We start from the raw sequence: 21,815 nt of genomic DNA, 5'->3' as shown, positions 1-21,815 counted from the left end.
AACATTTTGGCCGATCTCGTACAGAATGATGTGAGGAAGGGCACCATAATCATGACGTCCATGTAAATACAGAAGATGTGAAAAGGTATGAAAGTCCTTTTGAAGTGCTTCCTCAACTTTATTAACCCAGAGGGTTTAATCTTGCTCTAAACGGGGTCAAAATTCCGGCCAGAAGTCGTTTTGCTTGTTGGAACTTGATCGTTTGGGCACAGGGCTAGCTGTGTTGTGTAGTTCTCAGTTCTGTCCAGCAGATGGGGCCTCTCCAAGTCGGACACTTCCCAGGAAGGTGGTGTGGTTGGTCATACTGATGAGCGTGTCTTCATAAACTATGCGTATGGAAATCCGCTGGCCAGCGCGGAGCAGGCTCACCCCAGCTGTGTAGCAGGTGTTGAACTTGCGTTGGCCCGTCTCGATGCTGCAAGTGCAGCGGAGGAACGGGTTGGAGTCCACCATCACCTCATAGCTGGCGATGTCCGTGAAGTTGAGGTAGTACACCTTGGGTAGAGATAGGAGACAAGAAATTCCCACTAGACTGAGACGGATACTCAAAACAAGTCCATGTGATATTCTTTCAAGGCTGAAACAGCTGGAATATGAGAGCAGCCAACGTGGGGTTTCAGTTACTGACGTTCGACTTTCCTTTCAAAGAGGGAAGAGCGAACGTGTTATTCTGTAACACTTATGGACGGCTTAACTACAGAACTGCCAGTTCGTGTCACTTTGCAAATGATAAGAGTTACGTCAAAGACCGTACTCACTTCTACCTGACTATAAATGAAGTAGACGCCGTCCAGCAGCACCTCCAGCTCTCCAGAGCGGGAGTGCATTTTAAACACGCGGTGATGGATGGACACCATCTTCCAGTTCCTAAGGATGCCTTCAGAAAGATCTAAAACAGATCACAAACAAACAAACAAACAAGAGGCACAAGTCAATGGAGACAGCAACCATGATGATGATGCTTAAACTGCTTTAAATGCTGACATAGTGATGCAGGATCATCTCTGGGCCAGAGTTACCAAGGATACGTCTTATGAAATAAGACTATACTAATCCTATAATTGCTATGCCGATTACTTTAGAGTTACCGGTGCTGTAATCTCATAGGAAATATTAGTAACATCAATTTCCCCTCGAAATAATGAACTCTCCACAGGTTCTATACCGGGTATCTTATGTCAGCCCCAAGGTGACCGAATCATGAAAAGGATATGTTGAAACGGGACTACATCTGGCACGCAGTCAACACTTTACAGCGTTCCCATTCATTCAGGTTTGGTGGGGGGGGACGTGTTCAGCGCGGCCCGATTGAGGTCACCGAAGACCGACACCGTCCGTTTGATCGCTTTGTGTCAAACACAGCGACGAGGCCGGTAAACCCACCTTCCCTCACTTGGATGGTCGTCTCCTGCCCTTGGAGATGGACCACTGCAGGCTGAAAAAAAAAAAGACAACCTGGTGACTAATCTGAAAACACAATAAAACATCAGGCATCGTCAAATGTAATGCAGTAAAGGTGATGTGCACTACCTGGAAGTCCTTAGATCTTGTTTTATCTTGAGCCCCTGTGGTAAAGAGAATAAGAACAGAGAAACACGATGAAATAGCTTTCCAAAAATAAAAAGAGACGACTCAAACATTACATTTTAAAAGATGGATCACTACTATTCCACAATATGACATCCTATATCAGAAACTTTCACTACGAGGCAACGAGTTCATCAATTATGTCAACTTGAGCCCTCCTCGGGTGTGGGAACTGGTCTGTGTGCAGGAAATACGGTAATCTGAGAACACGTTTCCAGTTTGTGGGTGTTTCCCAGTCCTCCGGCCTGAGTTGTGATTATCCCAGTGTGCAATCGAGTCATTTATATTAAGGGTTATGTACGTACCTGCTGGACCTTGAATTCCCGGAGGTCCCTGTGGCCCGGGGGGTCCAGGAGGTCCCGCAGGCCCCACAGCATTGCTTCCTGGAATACCAGGGATTCCGGGGATGCCCGGTGGCCCCTGTGGGCCAGGGGGACCAGGAGGACCAGGGGGCCCCGGCATAAACCTTTTTTTCCCTGTAAGTAGAAATGGTTATTGAACCAAAACCGTGAGCAGGTTAATCATCTGCCAGTCAAGTCCATTTTATGGCCTGAGATCATAAATGTGCTTCCAAGGGCTCGACATTCTGTAGAGCCTGTGGGCAGGCTAAAACAAAGAGGCAGTAAAACATATCTGATGGGTCACTTTGAGTTTGAGCCAACATAGAGATTGGATTTTGGACCGCTCCGGCAACTAGGAAGCAGGCAGCAGTCAAATTTATGACAAGTGTCTCCTGATATTTACGCTGAATTGTGTATTACCTTTTTTCCTCTCTTTCCTTTTTTCCCTTCCAGTCGATTCTGTGAGGGGAAAAAAAAAAAAGAAGCAATGTCATTAAGCTTGAAATGGTCACTTGGTCCAATATTCTCTCGTGCATCCAGCTCATTTGTTGAAGGCGTCCTGATAGGCCAACGTGACAGATCGAGACGTTCGGCAATGAATGCCGGAGTGGAGGAGCGCCAGTCTGTGGTATCTTCTAGTGTAGCAATTTGTCATTGTGGTTTCACCTCCTCTGTACGAACAAGCGCCTTAAGCATTCACCGGGCAATGGAACCGGACAAGATCATTAGGGAGATACTTTAGGCTGCCAAAATGCTTTTCTTTGAATTAAGCCCAGATGGAGAACGCAGATGAAAGTGTGTGTTTTTATCAGTGTGACTCCCCTTTACATGCATGGGTGTCAGTGGGGCATCTACTTCAGTGGTGCACAATGCGTGTGTGTGTGTGTGTGTGTGTGTGTGTGTGAAGAATCCTTTTCTAAAAGACACGTCGCTGCTCTTGTGTTTACCATGGCATTACAACTACAAAGGCCATTTAACCTTAAAACCTCACAGTTTGAGTCCTCCTCAAACATATGGCCGGCGTTTCTCCCCTGGCGAAATGACTGGATGCATCCGCGTGGAGTTCTTAACGAGCAGCCCTATCTGGAATCTGGTGCCCGTTAGGAGTGCCCAAAATGCACGCACGCACACACACACACACCCACCCACCCACCCACACACACACACACACACACACACACACACACACACACACACACCTAAGGCTGAGATTACAAAAGCCTTTGTCTGTGTGCTCTGAGCAGCGGGGAGACCTGGGAATGATTAGTGTTTAGAGGCTTGGGACTTTACTGATTTATGTAGAAAGTCTCAAAGGTGAGTTTTTTCTTCTAATTTAAACTAAATCACTAAACTTCCCCAAGTATTCAGTGTCATGCCGCAGAGGCCAGAACGCCTTGTGATCATGCTGCACTTGTTGCTCTCAGACATGAAACTTCAAAGGCTTAGCTTTTTTTTTTTATTCGCATTGCTCACATTCTAAACAAAAAACTACAAAAGCAAATTCAGACTAATGTGCATATGGCAGTCTGCAGAGCTATCGATCACAATTAATCAACGTGGAGGCACCGAAATGTCACGAGTGTTTCAGGTGACCTTGCTAAATGGCAGTCTGGTTTGTTCAAACGACTGCATCTCATACAAACGTAATTTTTTAGTTTGTCCGAAAGTCTCGATCCATTTAGTTGACTGACAGAAAAGTCGTTTCTGGGACCTTCCATTATTTCAAGATGAGGAAATCAATACAGTCTGTTTCAAATCGGTGAAACCCTCCCAAAAACCATGTTGTCCTTGCTCGCTGTCCAAGTATTAATCAATCCCATTCCGCATAATCACTTGCGCTATAAACCTTTTACTGGGGAGTCAATTTAAGTAGTTACAAACCAGTCAAAAAAACAAAAACAAATCAATTCCAAAAAGTTTGTGGGGATTTCCTCGACACTGAAATTGGAAATAGTGAAACTGGAATTTGGGCCTGACACATAAAGATGGGGAAACTGGGGAGACAATACAGCTAAACTGTCAGCATCGAAAGACAAAAGACACAGAAGACACAAAAATAAATAAATAACAACAAATGCTTAGAAAAACATGCCTGTTTCTGGCTGCTTGCCGGGACTCCTTTTCGCTCGCTGCGTTATGCCCCTGCTATCGTCTTTGGCGTGAAAGTCACCGTTTCTGTGCAGTAACTTCTCCTGAAAAAGAACACACACACAAAAAAAAGTTGTATTAAGTTATTTTTCAATGAATGTTTTTTTTATTTCGGTTCAATACATACATATATATATAAACTGAAAAAAGAAGAAGCCGAAGACTTAATTTTGCTTCTCCTACTCCCATATATCCTTTAAATTAACTTACCTGCAACTACAGCACAATGAACACAAATTAAACTTGATTCAATTTCATAAATCACTTACAAATTAGAGATTTTCTAAAACTCAGCAACAAGCTACACAATTTCAATTTGCTGTTCAACTGATTCCATCACTTAACACCAAATTTTAAGATACCAGATCTTACAAAAAGTGGATGACTTGTGAATAACCAGCTTTATTTTGTAGTTTAATGGAATTGCAAAGTGAACATTTATTAAATATTGTAGCATTGGTATAGCAGAAAAGTGCCACTGGGTTTTTACACACATCATTGTCTCGGAAGAATATTAATAACAACACTCAAATTAATTCTGTAACGGCAACAAAACGGATGAATACCAGTAAGACCAGATTTTGAGAGCATAACCTATGTCACACATGGCCTCTCTATTCTTCGGGTATATTGTTTGCACAGAGACCACTTGAGGGATTTGAAGATATGAGAAACACCGTCAGCCGGTACATTCATTTGTGGCAACGCCATTGTCCGTCCCATTGGGGGCTGTAATCTATCCGGTAACCCAAGTCACTTTTGTGCGCATTTCTGAAGTTTGAGGCAGCCACCTGAAAATTCACCTTTTGATATGAAAGGAGGCCATGAGTTAATCTGAGAGGAAGATCCATTCATATGGCACCTGGTCCCCAACCCTATTCAGAGTTACAAAGGAACTATAGGAAGTCAAAGGAACTATCTGATGTAGCTGGTCTGAGCTCATCCTTGGGAGGCAGGCAAACGCTACAGTGGAGGGTGTTCCCATGGGCGAGAGAGTAGCGGGACAAACCACATGGCTGTGTTCTTCTGAGAGACCGGTTCTGGTCGACCTACATTCACATGAACTCTGCAGGGTGCACTGGCCTGAACAGTAACTCGCTGGAGATTTGACTGGCTTTTTAATACTACAACAAAGAAAGCAGTTTCGTGTTAAGGATTCAGGGTTTAAAAAGTTGCACTCAGCTAGAACGGACAGTTCGTGAACTCTTCCTTTGGAGGACTTCCAGAATCCAAAATAAAAGGGAAACTGTTGGCACAAAACTACCAAAAGCCTTCTTTTGTCAATTCCAGAAATATGTCATGGACTTTTTTGATCACAATTACATGTAGCAGACTAAATCGTGTGAAGAGTGCTAGATAATGGCTTTAAATGGTTGAGAAGAGACACGCTGTTCTTGAATTGGACATCTGCACAAAGTCTGGGAAACTTAAAGCGGTGACACATGCAGCACCTTATCACGTTGGATAGCTCAATATTGATCTATCGTTTAGTTTTACTGCTTGAAATGAATCATACAAGCTTACTGACAGATGCTTTGACCTCTTTTCTATGTGGGCTCCATTCTAGCAGGATGCAAAATAGTATCCTTCTTGTTTCTGCCTGTGACGTTCAAAGCAAACATAGTTTGATGGTGAGAACTCCCCCCCCCCCACGGCAGTGGCATGACCTCCCCAGTGCCTCTCTGTGTGGTTTCGAGCATGGCCAATGACAGACCATAATAAGAAGCAAGAAAAGTTTATGTTTTGACTTTCTTTCATACCTTGTCTCAGATGTGGCAACCCAACCCACTCCAGGGCGTGACCGTTTTGTTCGCACACGCAACCAGGCATTTGCCCTGGTGCATCTGAAATATAGCAGGTCTGATATATTCTTTTTTATAAAAAGTCTGAAAGTATTTCTTACAAAACACAAACAGGGTGTGCAGAAATGCCTCCAAACATTGTATTTTTTTTATTTTGATGGTTTAATCACTAGCTGCTCACCATTTCTCCCAGACAGCCATCAACAAGCGGTTTCCTCCTGTCTAACCCTCGCTAGAGTTACAAGAGTCTGAGACGGCGCCTGGACAGAGGCAAGAGAAGTGGGCCATGACGAAAACGCCGCAGAGCAAGGATTGATTCATTCTATAAATGAGACATCACGACCTGCCAATGCGCATTTAACCCAGCTTAACCCGATCACTTCAGCCAGCTGCCACTCAGTGGCAGTGTAGTAGTGTGTAATGTACATGATGTAACTAATTACATTAGGGCCTAGACAAATTATTTAAGGTGTCCTGTCTCTGGAGGAAGTTCGCAGTATACGTGCATGCTGGATGCAACACGACACAACGGTCAAGTAAGAAAGAACTGCAACATACATACGAGATCTTTTTATAAACTCTATTATAGAATTATGTCAAGTACACGAAAAGTCAGCACTTTGATTTTTGTTGATCACGTGTTTGATTGAGGAACAAACATGTATTAGCACTTCTATTCCCTTTAACAATAATATGCATACGCAAGAAATTGCCAATGAGTATGGGAAGTGACAAGAGACAACACTTCTACATGATGCACGCATAATTCAGTTAGCACTGGTCATGGGTTTAAACCCCAGTATTCCCAACATGGCCTGTGTAAAGTTTGTGTCTGAAAGGTTTTTCCTCTGGGTATCCTGGTCCCCCCCCACCCCTCACCCCCACATACACACCATCGTAGAAACAGGTTATGTCGGTCCTTTCTGGTCTGCAACCGGAGTGTGGCAGACTAACCTTGTAACAATTGTACAATGCCAAATAAAGCTTCTTAGTTTCGTACACCATCACAGTTAGTGCGCAGCCCTGCCCCCTGTGTTCGACGGATGAGATTTCTCATGTCAAACACACCCCGTGTATTGAACTGGACACACGAAGAGCCATTTAAATCTACATCCCTGACCAGCTGCCAGACATGTCCGACCGTATAAACGCGGGAATTCCTGCCTGGAGGAGCACTGCGTGTTGGAATAGTTTAATCGGCACACAGACGTCCAGATGTTCCAGCGTGCACAATTGCTTGCTGTTCATTTGGTGTGCAGGTGTCTCAACATCTCCTCTCCAGCTGTTGGCATATAGGAGAGAGGGGGGGGAGGGGGGCTTTCTTTAACCTCTCAAAGGGGTTTTGGGTGTATGCTCAGGCACATGGCGTTATACTTTCGTCTGTTCTGACAGCCAAACTGGATCCAACGGCCCGTTTCTTGCCAAAGATCATGCTCCTGCTGAATGCCATAAAACAAACAAGCAATCCGGTGGTCTACTACCAGGCTGGCGCTGCTGATGAAGACAGCACAGTGAATGAAGTAAAAATAAAAAGGTTATGCCATTATATGACTACAAGAGATGTTTTTTTTGGTGCTTGAGTGCCTCATTTCACTTCATTACAACATTTACAGCCTTCATGCCCTTCAAAGGCATGCCGAGTTACAGTAAATCAGGATGACAGCGTGTTGGTATGTACGCCAAGTGCCAACTGTTGAGTAAACCTTTCTTTTCAGCACAAGGAAAAAATGCTATTAATTAGAGGGCTTTCAAATCTTCAAAGCATGGGGGGGGGGGGGGGGGGGTTGCTGTTGTGCGTTGAGGACGCGATTCCCCGTTGCTCCGTGAGGATATGACTAAAATTAAAACACCCAAGGGATGTGTAATTTACTGATCGCCAGACTTCTCTTTGACCTATTAACACTTCACATTACGGCGGCTTGTATCTCTTACCAGTTCCGCACTTGCACCAAACTCGGCATGCGGCACTTTGCAAGCTGTCTACTTAACGCAGCACGATTAATGTCTCTCTCTCTCTCTCTTTCTCTCTCTCTCGGCATAGTCACCAGATTGCAGCTGAGAATGTGCGGTTAGGATGCAGACGAGGTGCCCGTCACCGCTGTAGAGAAGGAGTCAAAGGTCACACAATCCTCTCTGCAAGGGACACGTTTCAAACACTAACTTAGGTCATTCAATAAGCATTCATACTGCCATGTTAAGGAGGTCACTCGAGTCTAGGGGAAACAGTGCCTATCAGCACCCAATCACATTTCAAAATGTTGGGACTGCTATTGGTAAAATTACTTTGTTCTCAACCTCTAGAGAATTTATCCATTTGGTGGTTCATATTTCTGGGCTTGTCTTTAATTCAGTATCTTTCTACTTCATCTGTCTATTTGGTCTTCTGTGTGAAAGCTTCAGTCTCATAGCTCTGATGTTTCAGCCTCCTTTCTCCTTATGCTTTTTACAACCCCCCCCCCCCCACGTGCCCACCATGATTCATTCCTGTTAGAGAAGCAGTCGGTACACATGAAACTGCAGTAATCACGCTCTGATCACAAATGAACTAAATGTGGGTGACAGCCCACCCCTGCAGCCCCCCAGTGCTCGCATGCTGCCGAGGACTTTGTGTCCCATCAAACTGACTTTTTTTTTTTAATAGCAGTTAACTACACTCCAGATGTTTCAGCATCTGTTCCCCTGTGAGACTTTGAAGGCATACATCAGAGGAGAAAAATTATTTCATATAATGGTTGTAAGAAAAATGTTGGGCAGGAATAAAACACAATCTGAGCGAAAGCAATTCAATATTCTACAGATTGACTTTTATTGCACTTCATACAACGAGGTTGGATAAAAGAGGGCCAGGCCAGCTGTGAGCGACACTTGTTCTTACTTGGTATTACCCTGCATCACGATCGAACCTCAGACCTAAGAGCTTCACACACACACACACACACCTGGGAGGGGCTTTACTGTTGGGGAAATGTGCAGATCTGCTGGGCAGCTGGGATTTACTGCCTTGCTCAAGGGCATACTGACTGAGGTATAAAGACTTTGCAGGCTTGGATCATTAATAACCAGATAATCTGCTCATATTAAGAAGCAACTAGGAAGGCAAGACATGTAAATTATGATCACAATGAAATGGGGAATATCTCTCTATGAACCTCACTGCCACGCAGCATCGGTTCTATTACCATACTTACCTCTGGGGAAACAGCTGAATAAGAGGCCGCAGGCGTCCTCAAATAGGCTGCGTTACCTTGATTAACATTCGGTTTGATAGCATTTGCAGTCTCATTACTCTTCTTTTTTTTTTTTTTTAACTACACAAACCCAGCAGCAGTCCTTCCTCTGCATTACCAGAGACATAATGAAAACTAATCGGAGCTAATAAGACCAAGATCCTTGTCTGGAGGCTCGAGCCACAAACACTTTCTTTAAATTCTGACAAAAAATAAGCCCTAATATTTGATTTGGTTGAAGCGGAACTGGTCTGGAAAAATAAAGTCAATATTAATATTACTAGATTTTTTCAGAATCAAAGGTAATCATCATCATTAATCTCACAAATTCAGCCCCCCCCCCCATTCTTCCCAATTATACTCCAGTTCTCTTCCATTTGGTTTGATTCCAGAAGCTCCTAAGCAACGAAATTATGCTGAAAATGTCTGGATCGCCATTGTATATAAAGTTGACTTTTGTTTGACAATGATCAGCCCAGTTGAAAACTGACACACGCACAAACACACACACACACACACAACATCTGGTATGCAAAGGCTTGCAATTACACGATGAGAAGCCACAACACTTTCTCAAAATACACCTCGACCGCAACATGGACCAAGTCCTCCTGAGCGCGCACGACGACGCACTGGTGCGCCGCGAGGACAACGGCAATGCGCTTCGTCGCTTACGTCTCTGACATGCAAATGTTTTGCTTTTCCTTTGATCTCAGCAAGGATTTTTCATGTTATGTTACACATTTCATCACATCAAATTCTCACTGACACTGCACTGCTGAGCTCCCAAGTAAACAAATTGTAGCATGACAAAAAAAAGAAGAAGACTTTTCAAAAGGAAATGCTTGAGAAAGCTAACAAGTGCGGCCTCCATGTCCGAATGCCACATGCTCCCGTTTCTGCAACTATGTAAACTGTGGGATGTGTAATCAGAGTTGTTTAATGCGGACATCTGGCATGGAAAGCATCACAGCGCTGCTAAACATTTACAGCTGGGCCCACAGTCTTTCACCTCACGAGGCATCACCATCTGGGTTGAATACCGGGCCCATCTAGATCGGCCCCGACCGGGGCGAACCAAACTAAAAGAAGCTTTGCAAAAAGGATTAAATGAACTGGCCGAGCTTCCAATGTACGAGAGGAAACTTCTACACATCAAATGCCAGAATAGCAGCCACTGAGCTCGATAATCTTCCCTGCCGAGAAATACATGTCTCCTCCACAATAATAAGCCGAATTCCTCCAGGTCACCATCAAGATCACGGCTCTGCACAAACTAAACGTCCAGCCGAAGCCCCAGCAAAGGGGATTGTTTTCTCTGTAAAGAGCTTACTCAAGTGGTGACTTACGAGCTAAAAGTTCAAACATCCACTTTGGTCCCCTTTGTACTGATGAAATTAGGGAGTGTGTGGAGGTGAGGCGGTGTGTGTGTGTGGGGGGGGGGGGCTGTTGCCAAAGCCACAGACAACACAATGAACATTCAATCAGCCCCTGCCAGAAAAGAAAACACATGTGAGACGGGCTGGCTCAGCTCCGAGTGCCGAATGCCCATCTAAGTCCTGACGCATTTACATCAGCCCTCGGGGCTTTGCACCTGCTGGTGATCCAGTTAACGTTCCGTCCACCTGCTTCGACACACTCTCTGACCCGTCTCTGGGAATCCAGCTGGGCGAGCTGCCCAAGGCTGGAACATCACACTCTGCCTGTTTAGATGCAGCCTTGGAAACAAGATCAATGGATCAATGATGGAATGATAAAAAAAAAAAAGACATTTCTGATTACCGGACTCCATGAGCATTATAGACAGCAACATTCCCATTCTCATCCCCAAACGTTATTTTTTTTAGTGTTGGTGTTTGCCTGAACTGGAGACTTTTGGCCAGGTAGACAAGACTTGAAGACGACACCTCCTGCATGATCATTTTCACATTACTGTGCGTGATTGTAAACGTATCCTTCTGGAAACGGAGCTGGCCAGGCTTCGTGACAGGCGACTGGGGAAAAGAAGATACCCAGAAACTGGGCCGTAAGAGCGCGTAACAGCGCGTAAAAGCGCACAGGCAGTTGAATCTGACACCGCGACGGGAACTGGAGGACAGAGCGGATGGGAATGAATCCAAACAGCCTCCGTGCGAGCAATAAAAACAATGTCATCTTGAATTAGCTGCTGCCGAATTTCTTTTTTTTTGCCCCCTCTGTAATATTGGATGCTTTTTTTTTTTTTTTTTTACCTCATGAACTTCTGCACCGCTGCCGCTGCCGCCGGACTCCAGGCGCGGCTGGCCGTGGGACAGTCCCGCCGCCGGGTCATCCGGGTCACCCCCGGCAAGTGTCAACATGGAGTCCCTCTTCTGGAGGATAATTTCCCTTCTGAATTCCGACCGAAGATCTAAATAGCAGACGAGAGTGACAGCGTGCAGACACAGCGACAGCAGGAAGAATCCCAGGAAGGCGACGCTGCAGCCGCGGCTCCTGCACTTCTTGTTGCACGTGCACGGAGCTGCGCGGGGCATCACTTTGTCCGCGGGCGGACCATCGCATGCCATTGTCGGAGAAAGCGCGAGAGTCAGAAGTGCGTCTTTATCTCGGCATGCTCGTCCCGGTTGTTTTCTCGCGCAGGACGCGGCTATTCATTTGCGTGGGAGACTCATTTAGGAGCAGCAGCCGCAAAGCAGGCAGGTCGGGCTCCGAGGATTCCGGAGTGACAATGGAGACCCGCCCATCTCTTCTGTGATTGGCCGATGACAAGTTAACTAAGCCTCGGCAAACCCAAGACAGAGGGCTGCTTGCGCCTGGATGCGCCAGGTGTGGTAGTAGAGCGACCCCTGCTGGACAGCCTGAGCAGCTGCAGCTCCTCTGTCAGAAGAGGACTCCAGCAGACCTTCCTCTGTGATTCACTGTACATGCGATTGGCAATAAGACGTTACTTATATGTAATGCATGTTGTTTAGGTATTTATTTATTTCTTTGAGCATCAAACATCAGGCATAAACTCAAAATAAAACAAACACATCAGGTATGTTTTATGTGTTTATGGTTGTGGTCAAGATCATTTTCTATTTTCTTTTTTTGTTTTTTGTGATGTGGGTGTCTCATGGAGGGGTGTCTCATGGAGGGGTGGTCCCGTGTGAAGAATTGGCTTGAAACCCCGGTAAATATTGCCAGGTGTTGTTATTGACAAAGGAAAAGTGGAGGATGTTTTCATCAACAGCAGATAAGACAGAAACGGATTGGCAAACCGATGGCACTTAAACAACCAACACATAACACAATTATGTTTAATCACATCTGGACCTTGTTGTCAACCTGAACATTACGATTGCTGGCATGGATAAGCTCCAATGTCACTGCAAGGTCAACCCTGCTCTGTTTACAATGGTATCAATTATTCTAAACACATGCCACTCTGCTGAATTTGGGGAATAGCTTGACATTCATGTTATCACAAAGTCAGCTGAAGACAATGCTTTAACAAGATTGGATTTGGCACTGCGGTTTTGACATTTTCAACATCCAAATTTCCTGTTCTTGTTCTTTTTCAGATGTAGACACCGATCTGGGAATCCAGGAACCAGAGGTGGATCAGGCTGGCCTTGAGGCTTGAGATGTTTGAAAAAGCATCCGTCTTTTTTTCTCAAGGACAAAGGTGACGCTCACATTCTGAGGTCACCTTGATAGATCACTGTATGGGTATTTCACCACTGAGAAATGGTTTCAGAGCTCCTAGATGATAACTTTAAGAAGGTGAGAGCCCATGATGACTGCCCATGACATTTTCTCTTTCTTATTTCTTCGTGGATTTTGCTCTTGCTGTCATTTGCGTCACAGCTCATCTCTCCTAGCCACAATCTGTTTGACTCTTCCAACTCAGCTGCAGAACAAAAGCGATGCTGTCCTCTGCCACTGTAGGGCAGCATTGTCAAGCCATAATTTATAATTCAGTATCCCACTGAAGTTCAAATGTATGGTTTCTTTACGCAGCTTCTCTGTGGACTATTGATCCATTAAACCTGTTCCAGCTTTCTCTTCCAGGAAGTCATTTCTCCATTGTCAGACTATAATATAATGGAATCGAAGAGTTCCTCTATTCAAAGTAACCCTCATATAGGGCCTGTGACTAAGGGCTAAGCCTGAACAGGTTTGCCACGCTTTTCATCCCGGCACCAGCCACAATGACTTTGAGAGGCACATAATTCAGCATTGTAATAGTTAGCCACATGCATGTCCTATTTTTTTTATTTTTAGGTTATTATATGTGCATATGAGTAGTTGCTGTGTTCGAGTTCTGTTCGAATTTTGTTTGCCATTGTTTGTTTTTGTGGAAAGAGGAAGTCATGTTAGTCCCGAGGTTCAGGCCGCTGTCTGGGCCGCGTCTTTATCTGCTGCCTCATTTCAGACAACTCGGCTTTGAAGCCCATCACAATTAAAACCAGTTTTGTGGGAACTGTTTGTTTGGCATTGAAAAGAGGAGGGATAATTCTCCTAAAATTCCCCGGGCATCAATGCAGCACTCGTAAATAGTGTGCCACTCTATCCTCTCTGAGCTTATAACAAGATTTAGAGACTTTGCTTGCCAGACGATGGAATTTTGCAGGAAGAATAGGCATCCATATATTTTACCCCGGGGAGTTAAGTGGCGGGAGGAGGTTCAAGACTTCGTCAAGCTTTTGGGAAGATGATGGCGGTCTGGTCTCAGCTAAATGCTGCCATCTGCAAATTCCTCCTTTCACCAACATTTTTATAACCTGGTGCAAATTAAAACAGACTTTCATTTGTCATTATAAGGAGTCACATTTATAGCCAATAGAACGCATATTATGGCAAATTGCTCGAGACCTCTCTGCCCATATGTTACCTTCTAAAGGGCCATTGTTTCTGCACATTGAATTGTGAAGGTGCAACCTTGGCTTATTGATACACTGTATAATTTGATTTCCTACCTATAAATCTCCTGTAAATTGGAGCCGGTCTCCCATTTCCTTGAACAACGATTAATTCGAGCTCGCTGTGGGTGCCAGTCTTCATTGTCCTTATCAAGATGGCAGAGCTCTCACTGCCTTTCATTCCACTCTGTGCTGATTTTCTGACCTGGGCTTCTCCCCCTTTTTCCCTTTAATATATTGTTAAAACTATGCTGGCTATTTGTATTTATTTATTTGGGCCTTGGCGGAGGTTTGCACTCTCCGAGTGCTGTTCTATTTTTTTTATTGACATCGACAGACTCAATCAGGACATCGTGGCTATTGGGCCTGTCAACAATGATTCCATAATTGCCCGATAATAACTTCTCAGGTGATTTAATCATGTCAAGCCATTTTAATTTTTGACCTGAGGGCAGTGCACAGGAGCAGAAGATGCTGGCATCGTTCCCATACAACAAAGGTTATTCTGTTTTATCATAATGTCAATTAATTTACTTTTGATCATGATAATAATTATCTTCCTTTTATACTGTATATTATTATCTAATGACATTTTTCGACTCTTTAATCCAGATGTCATTAAAATATTTCATTCTGATTCAGAGGCTGTTAGTGAAAGCAATCAACATCTGAAATGTCATCGTGATGCGACTTGAGGCGTCGAGAAATGTTTAAAAGTCTTGCCATCGTGCTGACAGCCAGTGCTCATCAAAAAGGGACATATCATGTAAAGTGAAAAATGTATCAAATTAATAGATTTCTTTTAGAAAAGTCCTTAAATCATTTGATTTCAAATTAAATTAAAAAGTGTTAGGATGCACAAAAAAGTCAATATTAACTACTTAATTGGAAGACAGTGAATCACAATACCAAATATTTTAGCTGAGGTAAAACTACAGTTGTGCATTTGCTTTTCACAGATCATGCATCAGCTGAACGATTTTTAATTTGCAAATATTGACTCGTTCAATTTTAAGAACTGCGTTTCAGAATATTCTCTCAGCTGCAGAAATATTCAGGGGAAAAATAAATAAATCTAAATTGAAATAGATTTTCATACCACTGGATAATCCAGAGATAGCTAATCTCAGGTGAAATGAGGCAGCGTAAGCATTTGCATTTCAACTTTCTTCTACTTTCATGCAGTTTTTGCTCATTTTTATAAATATTCTTGTACAAAAATGCAGTATTCCAGTGCCAAGTTTCCAGTTTTATGCAGTGTATTATGTTTTGCTGTAAAACCTGTAATTTCTTCCTTTGCCTCAAGCTTGAGAACGACTCCTCCTCCGCGCTGGTTTCACTGCAGCACAGACATAATTCTGTAATTTTATTTATTAATGGAAGGCAGAAGACCTGAGAGACATACAGAACACTTGCATGACAGAATGAGGTGCTGTGGAGGCCCCAGAGGAGTACAACTGTGTCACTGATCCACTGCTCAATGGTTAGCAATCGAGAAACTGTTCACGGTTAATGCTTAATCTTAAGTAGTATTTGTTATTTGAACTGTAGATGAAATTAAAGTAAAATTATGTTTTGAGGGGGAGGGGGTCAAATGAAAAGGATACTCAGCATTATACGTTTTCATACGAGAAGTAATGAAAACAGATTTCCCTAAAAGGCTGGTGTACATTAAGTTAAAACTGCACTGATGAAATCATTGAGGATGCACAGATCAGTGTCTTTCATGATCAATAATTCACAGGGCTTCCCCTCAGAGACCGTGTCTCTGTATGCTGCCGGTGCAGTGATCGGCAGATACAGTGAGTAGCTAGTGAAGCTTGTAGCATCTAAAGAGAGAGAACAAGAGTGTTTCTCTCAGGACAGAGACAGTGGAGAGGAACTGTTTGCCAACATGTTCGCCACAGCAACTTTACGAGCTTTCCACTTGCTTCTGTTGTGCCCAGCGCTTCTAGATTCAGGCGGTTCTCTCCGGATTCATTCCAGTGAAACGAGACCACCTAGAAAGCCCTCGTAAGGGAGTTACAGCTATAAGTCATTATTTTCACCTGCTTCTAAACAAAAAGAGCCAAATACTATTACAGATTTAGCAATTGTATTATTGATTATATATTGCGATATTCTACCTGGCTGGAAAGGCCCACAAAACACTCGCATTCAGAGAATGAATGCTGATTGGTCAGTTAAAGATCTACTCCTTTCCTCTATGTAACGCAGAGTCTGCAAAAGTTTTGGAAATAAAATTGCATGCATTTCTACAGTTAGACCAGGAAGACATTTTGGTTTTTCATATGTTTCATACCAGTCAGAACACTTTTAGCCATCATCCCACTCAAGACTTCTCATGCTTTGCGGCCAGCTCTATCATTCCAGGTCAAATTGCTCAGTAACCCAGAGCAGCTACAGGAGGGATGCGGATTGCATTCTTGTACACACATCTTGTACATCGTTGGATCTGTTATGATGCTGAGCTCTGAAAAAGAGGTGACATATGACTGATGTGCATGCTTAATAACATTCATATGTCCTTGGATGACCGTTTATTGCCTCTGCATTCTGCAGCCCTTTTTTCCATGCGTGAAGCCGCCACCTCTGAGAGCACAACCTTTGCCATCTTCAATAAACTACCCATATTAAAAGCTCTATGCCGGACCAGCAACATAATCAAGAGGCACACCTTAGGGCTTAGGTGAACCCAGAGGTGATCTACACTTCAGTGTCTCTCTGTGCTGCTGTCTTTGCTTATTTCTGCAGACTTTTGTGTTCGATTTGCTCATATTTCTCTTCTGGATTGGAATGCAACAACATTTTTTATAGTATCATTTCCTTGGTTTGACTTTGAAGAGTTCTTATCATGGTAATTTAACACCTTCATATGCCAGGGATTTTCTGTTTCTTCCCCAGCACCCACTGACCTCAGTGAATTTCATATTTTGCCAACTATGCACTTTGTCACACAACCATTTATTTGTGTCTCCCTCAATCTCACTCTTATTTTCCATCTCAGAACCCAGAACAACCTTTGCTGAAAAGAAAAAAATATCCCATTTGCTCAGGTCAGTCTTCATATTTTCCTTCTGTATGGGGTGAATTCACCTGTCTGCACAAGATGAATGACTGGAGCAATCTCACCGGGAATCGGCAGGAGTGAAACAATGCAACTGCCCCATTGCCCCACATCGTCCGAATGGCTGAATGGACTTGGCTCAAATAAATGTGAATGGGAAGGAAGAGAATGCCCACCACTGAAAGTAATCACTATTGTGCTCACCAGAGGGAAATGAAAGCCGCTTACAAAGAAGCGTTTTGTGGCACACCTGAGAGCAACATATCAAATCGCCAAGGCAGAGGTGGCACAAGTTAAGTCACCCGGATAAACCAAGTCGTTTTGAAGCATGAATTAACTGCCGTTTTGACTCCATTAGTCACAAACGCTCAACACAAAAGTCAGCAATATTACTGATAAACCCGGCCTCAATGTGATGGGCTTGACACATTTAGACCTTCTCAGCGACTGGTAATATAATCCTGTAAATCTAGGGCTTATATTATCTTGCATACTGTTTCCCCGATGCTTCAGGTCTTATTTGTGCAGGTGTTCGTTATATCGTAAAGCATTGATAAAGAAACATGATGATGGGATGACAACCTTCAGTTGTATTGTTGCTGCCATTGACTTTCAGGGCACAGCTGCAGCGTCCTTTTCAAATTTGTCTTCATGTTTCAGTCAAATTGTGTTAGCATTTATTTATTTTTTAAGTGGCCTCAGTTTTGTGTATTTTAAAATTAGATGCAAATCACCTTATTTAAACACAAATTCCAAACTGCATCTTACTTTTCCATTGAAAAGGCACTCTTCTTTTTTTGACAATGAGTAATGAAGACGCGCATCCCATTTAACCTGAGGTAGTCAAGAGAGTGATTATTCATATACAGGTGCCTGTCAGAATCAGAATGCATTTCAAGCTGTTTAAACTAAATCGAACAAACGTGAAAAAGGTACAAGCATTTGTTTTTGATTTATTGTGTGCTACGTCACACGAAGCCTAACGTTCTCAATGGTTGATGAAGCATCAAGATTTGATGCTACCAAACTCCTGAAGTCTGTTCGTGAGCCATAAGGATTGCAATTCATTGCACTTTCTGTATGTGACAAAGAGCAGCTGCACCTCTCTGGCTTGTAGTGTTTTACACAGGCTGAAAGAAAAGTACCGGTACATTGAAATGTGACCTCCATGCTCACAAAGGCCGCACAACAGCCAGCCCTCTTAGAAATATCTGTAGTTTGTACTTGGATCTGTTTGGGGAAACAGAGTCTTTGCAATTTCTTCTTTAGTTTCCGTTTTTTTGTATTTGATCAAACCACATTTTAGTCTTGTAACATTCTTTATCAGTGCTATTTGATGCCACTTGCATGTAGCGCACTGGAACTCGTTCCTCCTGCCATGCATGGGCAAATTGTTTTTGCTAATTGACAATCAAACAAATCAACACTCGTCCTAAAAACTGAGCAGAGCTAAATGAGGAATTCCCAACCAGAGGTTTCAGACATGAATGAAATGAAATAATTTATGTGTTTGACTTTTGTTCAAGCCTGCATATTTATTTGTTCAAAAATAGAAAAGTTAAAGCAGTGCAAGTTTCTGCCCTGACTGTCGCAGTCTGACCTTGACAAATGCCTCAAACTCCCAAATGTCAGTTTGTGTTTACACTTTTATGCTGACGATCTGAGCCCCGTTCCCTCCGTCTCATTATCTCTTCAAATACCATAACTTATGCAGCAGCCTTTAAAAGGCAGACGATACACTGACACAGCAATATCCACCAGGAGTCCGACAGTTCATTAAAAAGCCTCATCAAGTATGCAGAGCGCAAACACACGTACGGAAATACACACAGAACCTAATCTTTTTCATAGCCCTGTGGTGCAAACAAGTTTCTCTTCAGTCTTGAATATAATATGCCTTATCGGGGGGGGGGGGTGTGTGGGGTGGTGGTGATGTAGGTGCCGTCCCCTCTGAAAGTGCTTCAGCTGAACAAAGTGAACTTTAATGTACCGGTAGGCCCACGGCCCACTTTTAGAAATGTGGAGTGAACCTGTCTAGCTTTGGTCTTTCAAGCACTGAGCTGAAAACGTTTACATAAAGTCATCAAGTGTTGCATTCCCTGATCATTTTCTCTTCTGGCATCTAGCATTTAAATTACCTACATCTGGCTTCCATGTTGGTTGCATGTTTTTGATGAAAATTACTTGTCAAGAAGGAAAGTTTTTTTAATTTTTTTATATCCTTTCAGTAGAATAGCTTCGGGGGTATATTAACGACCATACGCTTGTCTGACAACACTCTCCTGATGTTGTGTCCCATATGCAGCTGTGTGTTATTCAAAGCTTCTAAAGGTACGTGTGTGTGTGTGTGTGTGTGTGCTGTTGGGTAAATGGCTCTCTTCAGCTTCATCACCTGGCCATGAATCACAAGCCTTTCTTACAGCTTGCTCATTGTGCTCTGAAGGTTAAGCAAACCAATTAGAGTTCCTCACATGCCGTTGGGGTTCGCAGCAGCCGCTGCATCCCTGCGTCTTGCATTTTAAATAGGCAGGCGAGGGCTGGGATTAAAGAAAGGAAGACGGGAAAGGAAGTGAGAGCGAGAAATGAGGATGTTTAGGAGGCTGGGAAGAGTTATCCGTTGGCGGTATAGAAGAGAAGAGAAGGATATTGCCCCCCCCCCCAAAAAAAAAAGTAGAGAGAAGAAGAACACACAATGAGGGAAAAAGAAAGAAGGCCTATTAAAAGAAAGGACCCCGTCATGGTTCACGGAGCGCCCGCTCTGGGTGGCGGTAGCCTTGTGCTTAATGCTCTGTGGCTGTCAGCTGCACGGTCGGCAGCACCGCCTGGCTGCTCCCAGAGGGAAGCTGTGTTGGTCTGTATGCTCTCGATTAACTCTGCTGCTTATTAGAATTGAGACTGGGAAAGAGCTCGCCAGGCAAAGACCCGATCTGATGGAGTGCAGTGCAGTCATAGTGTGAAGTGTAATTCTGCGGGTTCTTCTCCTAGTCAGAGCAGATTTAGATCCAGCCGTCAGATTCTTTGATTTTGAACTGACTTTTAATGATGCACAGATGTTTTTTTATTTGTCGCCATTCATTTTCCTTAGGGCGGCCTGGTGGCGCAGTGGTTAGCGCCCCACACATCCCACTCATCTTCTTGCCTCACAGCAAGAAGGTTCCGGGTTTGATTCTTGGCAAACTGTTCTGACGGGTTCGACTTAGCGGTATGTTAGCTGCCTTTAAAAATAAATTGTATTGCACTGCATGCAACATTTACATGACTGCTGACCTTCTCTTAAGTTTGCAGATATTTTAAATAAGTCAGAACTACACTCTGCTTTTTATTTTGCAATCACAGGAAAGAGCGAGTCCAGGAAATATAACCACGAGCGGCAAAGGCTGGGAAAGGCTGACGCTGGCGCTCTAAGTTGCCGTATTAGCATTTCAGAAGGAATAGTAGAGGAATCAGCGAGGACAAAAAAAGGATGGATCAGCGCTGACGGACAGAAACAAAGACCAATGTTCAATGGAACAAAATAAATTCTTCTCCTCTTCTCCAATTTTTCTAAATTCTAAAAACTTGCAAAGAAAAAGAAAAAAGAAAAAAAGAAAAAATACAACAATTCTACTAAAATCTTCCAAATAAATATTTATTTGCACAGTGCAATAGCCATGACAAAAAATGACACTGTCGACGTTTCTATTGCTTACTTACGAGACCATTCTGCCACCAGGCAAACAAGCAACGGCTGGATTTACAGAACAAATGAATTATATCTGGACTAGCCTATTTATATTTTATTAGTTTTAATATCCTGCTTTCCGCCATAGAGGGTTGTACACACCACAGTGAAACATACAACATGGACAAACAAAAAGTGAGAAATACACAGTGTTCTGAAGAGAAAGTGCAATGGATTTATTTGTGCTCATTGTTTCTATCCCTCTTATCCAACCATAACCGAGTATTATCCCAGAACACCGGGTTCTCATCGGCCTCTAAAGGAAAGTCTGGATCATCAAGGTCTCAGGAGATCTGAGGAAGAAGAGGGAGAGCATAGTGAGAGCCACAGACACTGACCCAGCAACCTCCACTGACTCAGAGACTGGTGGGAGGAGAAAGAGAATCCTTGCGGGTTTCAGTGTTCTCCTAAATAGCTGTGAAATGCAGCTTACAGGTCGAGAGCATAGATTCTGGAGCCTGATCAGTGACATACAGTGTGGTAAAGCATATCGGAAAATACTGCGATAGTAAAATCATTAATATATGAAAAAAAATCTTATTTCATATTGGCATTCGATTGTTTCTTGGCTTGAACAGTAGCCACGAGAAGGCAGGAAGCACAGACCTGACCTGCAGGAATCCAGAAACAAAGGAAGCAAACAGTTGTTCGCTGTCCGTTTCCATTGAACACAGTTATGTTAGCTGCAGAGAAATTACTTTTAAAGATAAATATGGTTTACTGTTGCTCCAGCTTCCATTTTCCTCGATTATTATGCAATAGAAATGAGTTAAAATGCGATGCTAGAGATAAAGTTTATCAGAGTAATGCATAACGAATACCTTTATTGCTTGTCATGTATTCCCATTATTACCCTGTCCTTGCAGTTTCACAAGTTTATCTTGTATTTTTACAATATACATCTTATATTGCTGCTTGTCTTTGAACACTTTTACATTTTTTCAGCACTCCCAGTTATATGCTGTTAATTTACATTTCTCTGTCTAGGATATTTGTATATACTCACTCACACATTTATAGATGTATAATTGGCTGAAAA

The 21,815-nt window shown here is 43.2% G+C and overlaps 1 protein-coding gene across 1 annotated transcript; it reads right to left on the bottom strand.

Annotated features, from left to right (window-relative positions):
• Window positions 1-234: 234 nt before the first annotated feature.
• On the bottom strand, window positions 235-11,651 carry eda (ectodysplasin A). Its single transcript, XM_068740696.1, has 8 exons — window positions 11,337-11,651; window positions 4,021-4,120; window positions 2,349-2,387; window positions 1,893-2,063; window positions 1,531-1,565; window positions 1,384-1,435; window positions 759-889; window positions 235-495 (listed from the first exon to the last, which is right to left on the bottom strand). Exons 1-8 carry the CDS (start codon window positions 11,649-11,651, stop codon window positions 235-237), a joined length of 1,104 nt encoding a protein of 367 aa, XP_068596797.1.
• Between the last annotated feature and the right edge of the window lie 10,164 nt (window positions 11,652-21,815).

The sequence above is a fragment of the Brachionichthys hirsutus genome, chromosome 6, assembly GCF_040956055.1.
Source record: "Brachionichthys hirsutus isolate HB-005 chromosome 6, CSIRO-AGI_Bhir_v1, whole genome shotgun sequence".
Classification (NCBI taxonomy): Eukaryota; Metazoa; Chordata; class Actinopteri; order Lophiiformes; family Brachionichthyidae; genus Brachionichthys; species Brachionichthys hirsutus.
The sequence above is the reverse complement of the archived record's forward strand: the minus strand, read 5'-3'. Positions and strand labels throughout refer to the sequence as shown.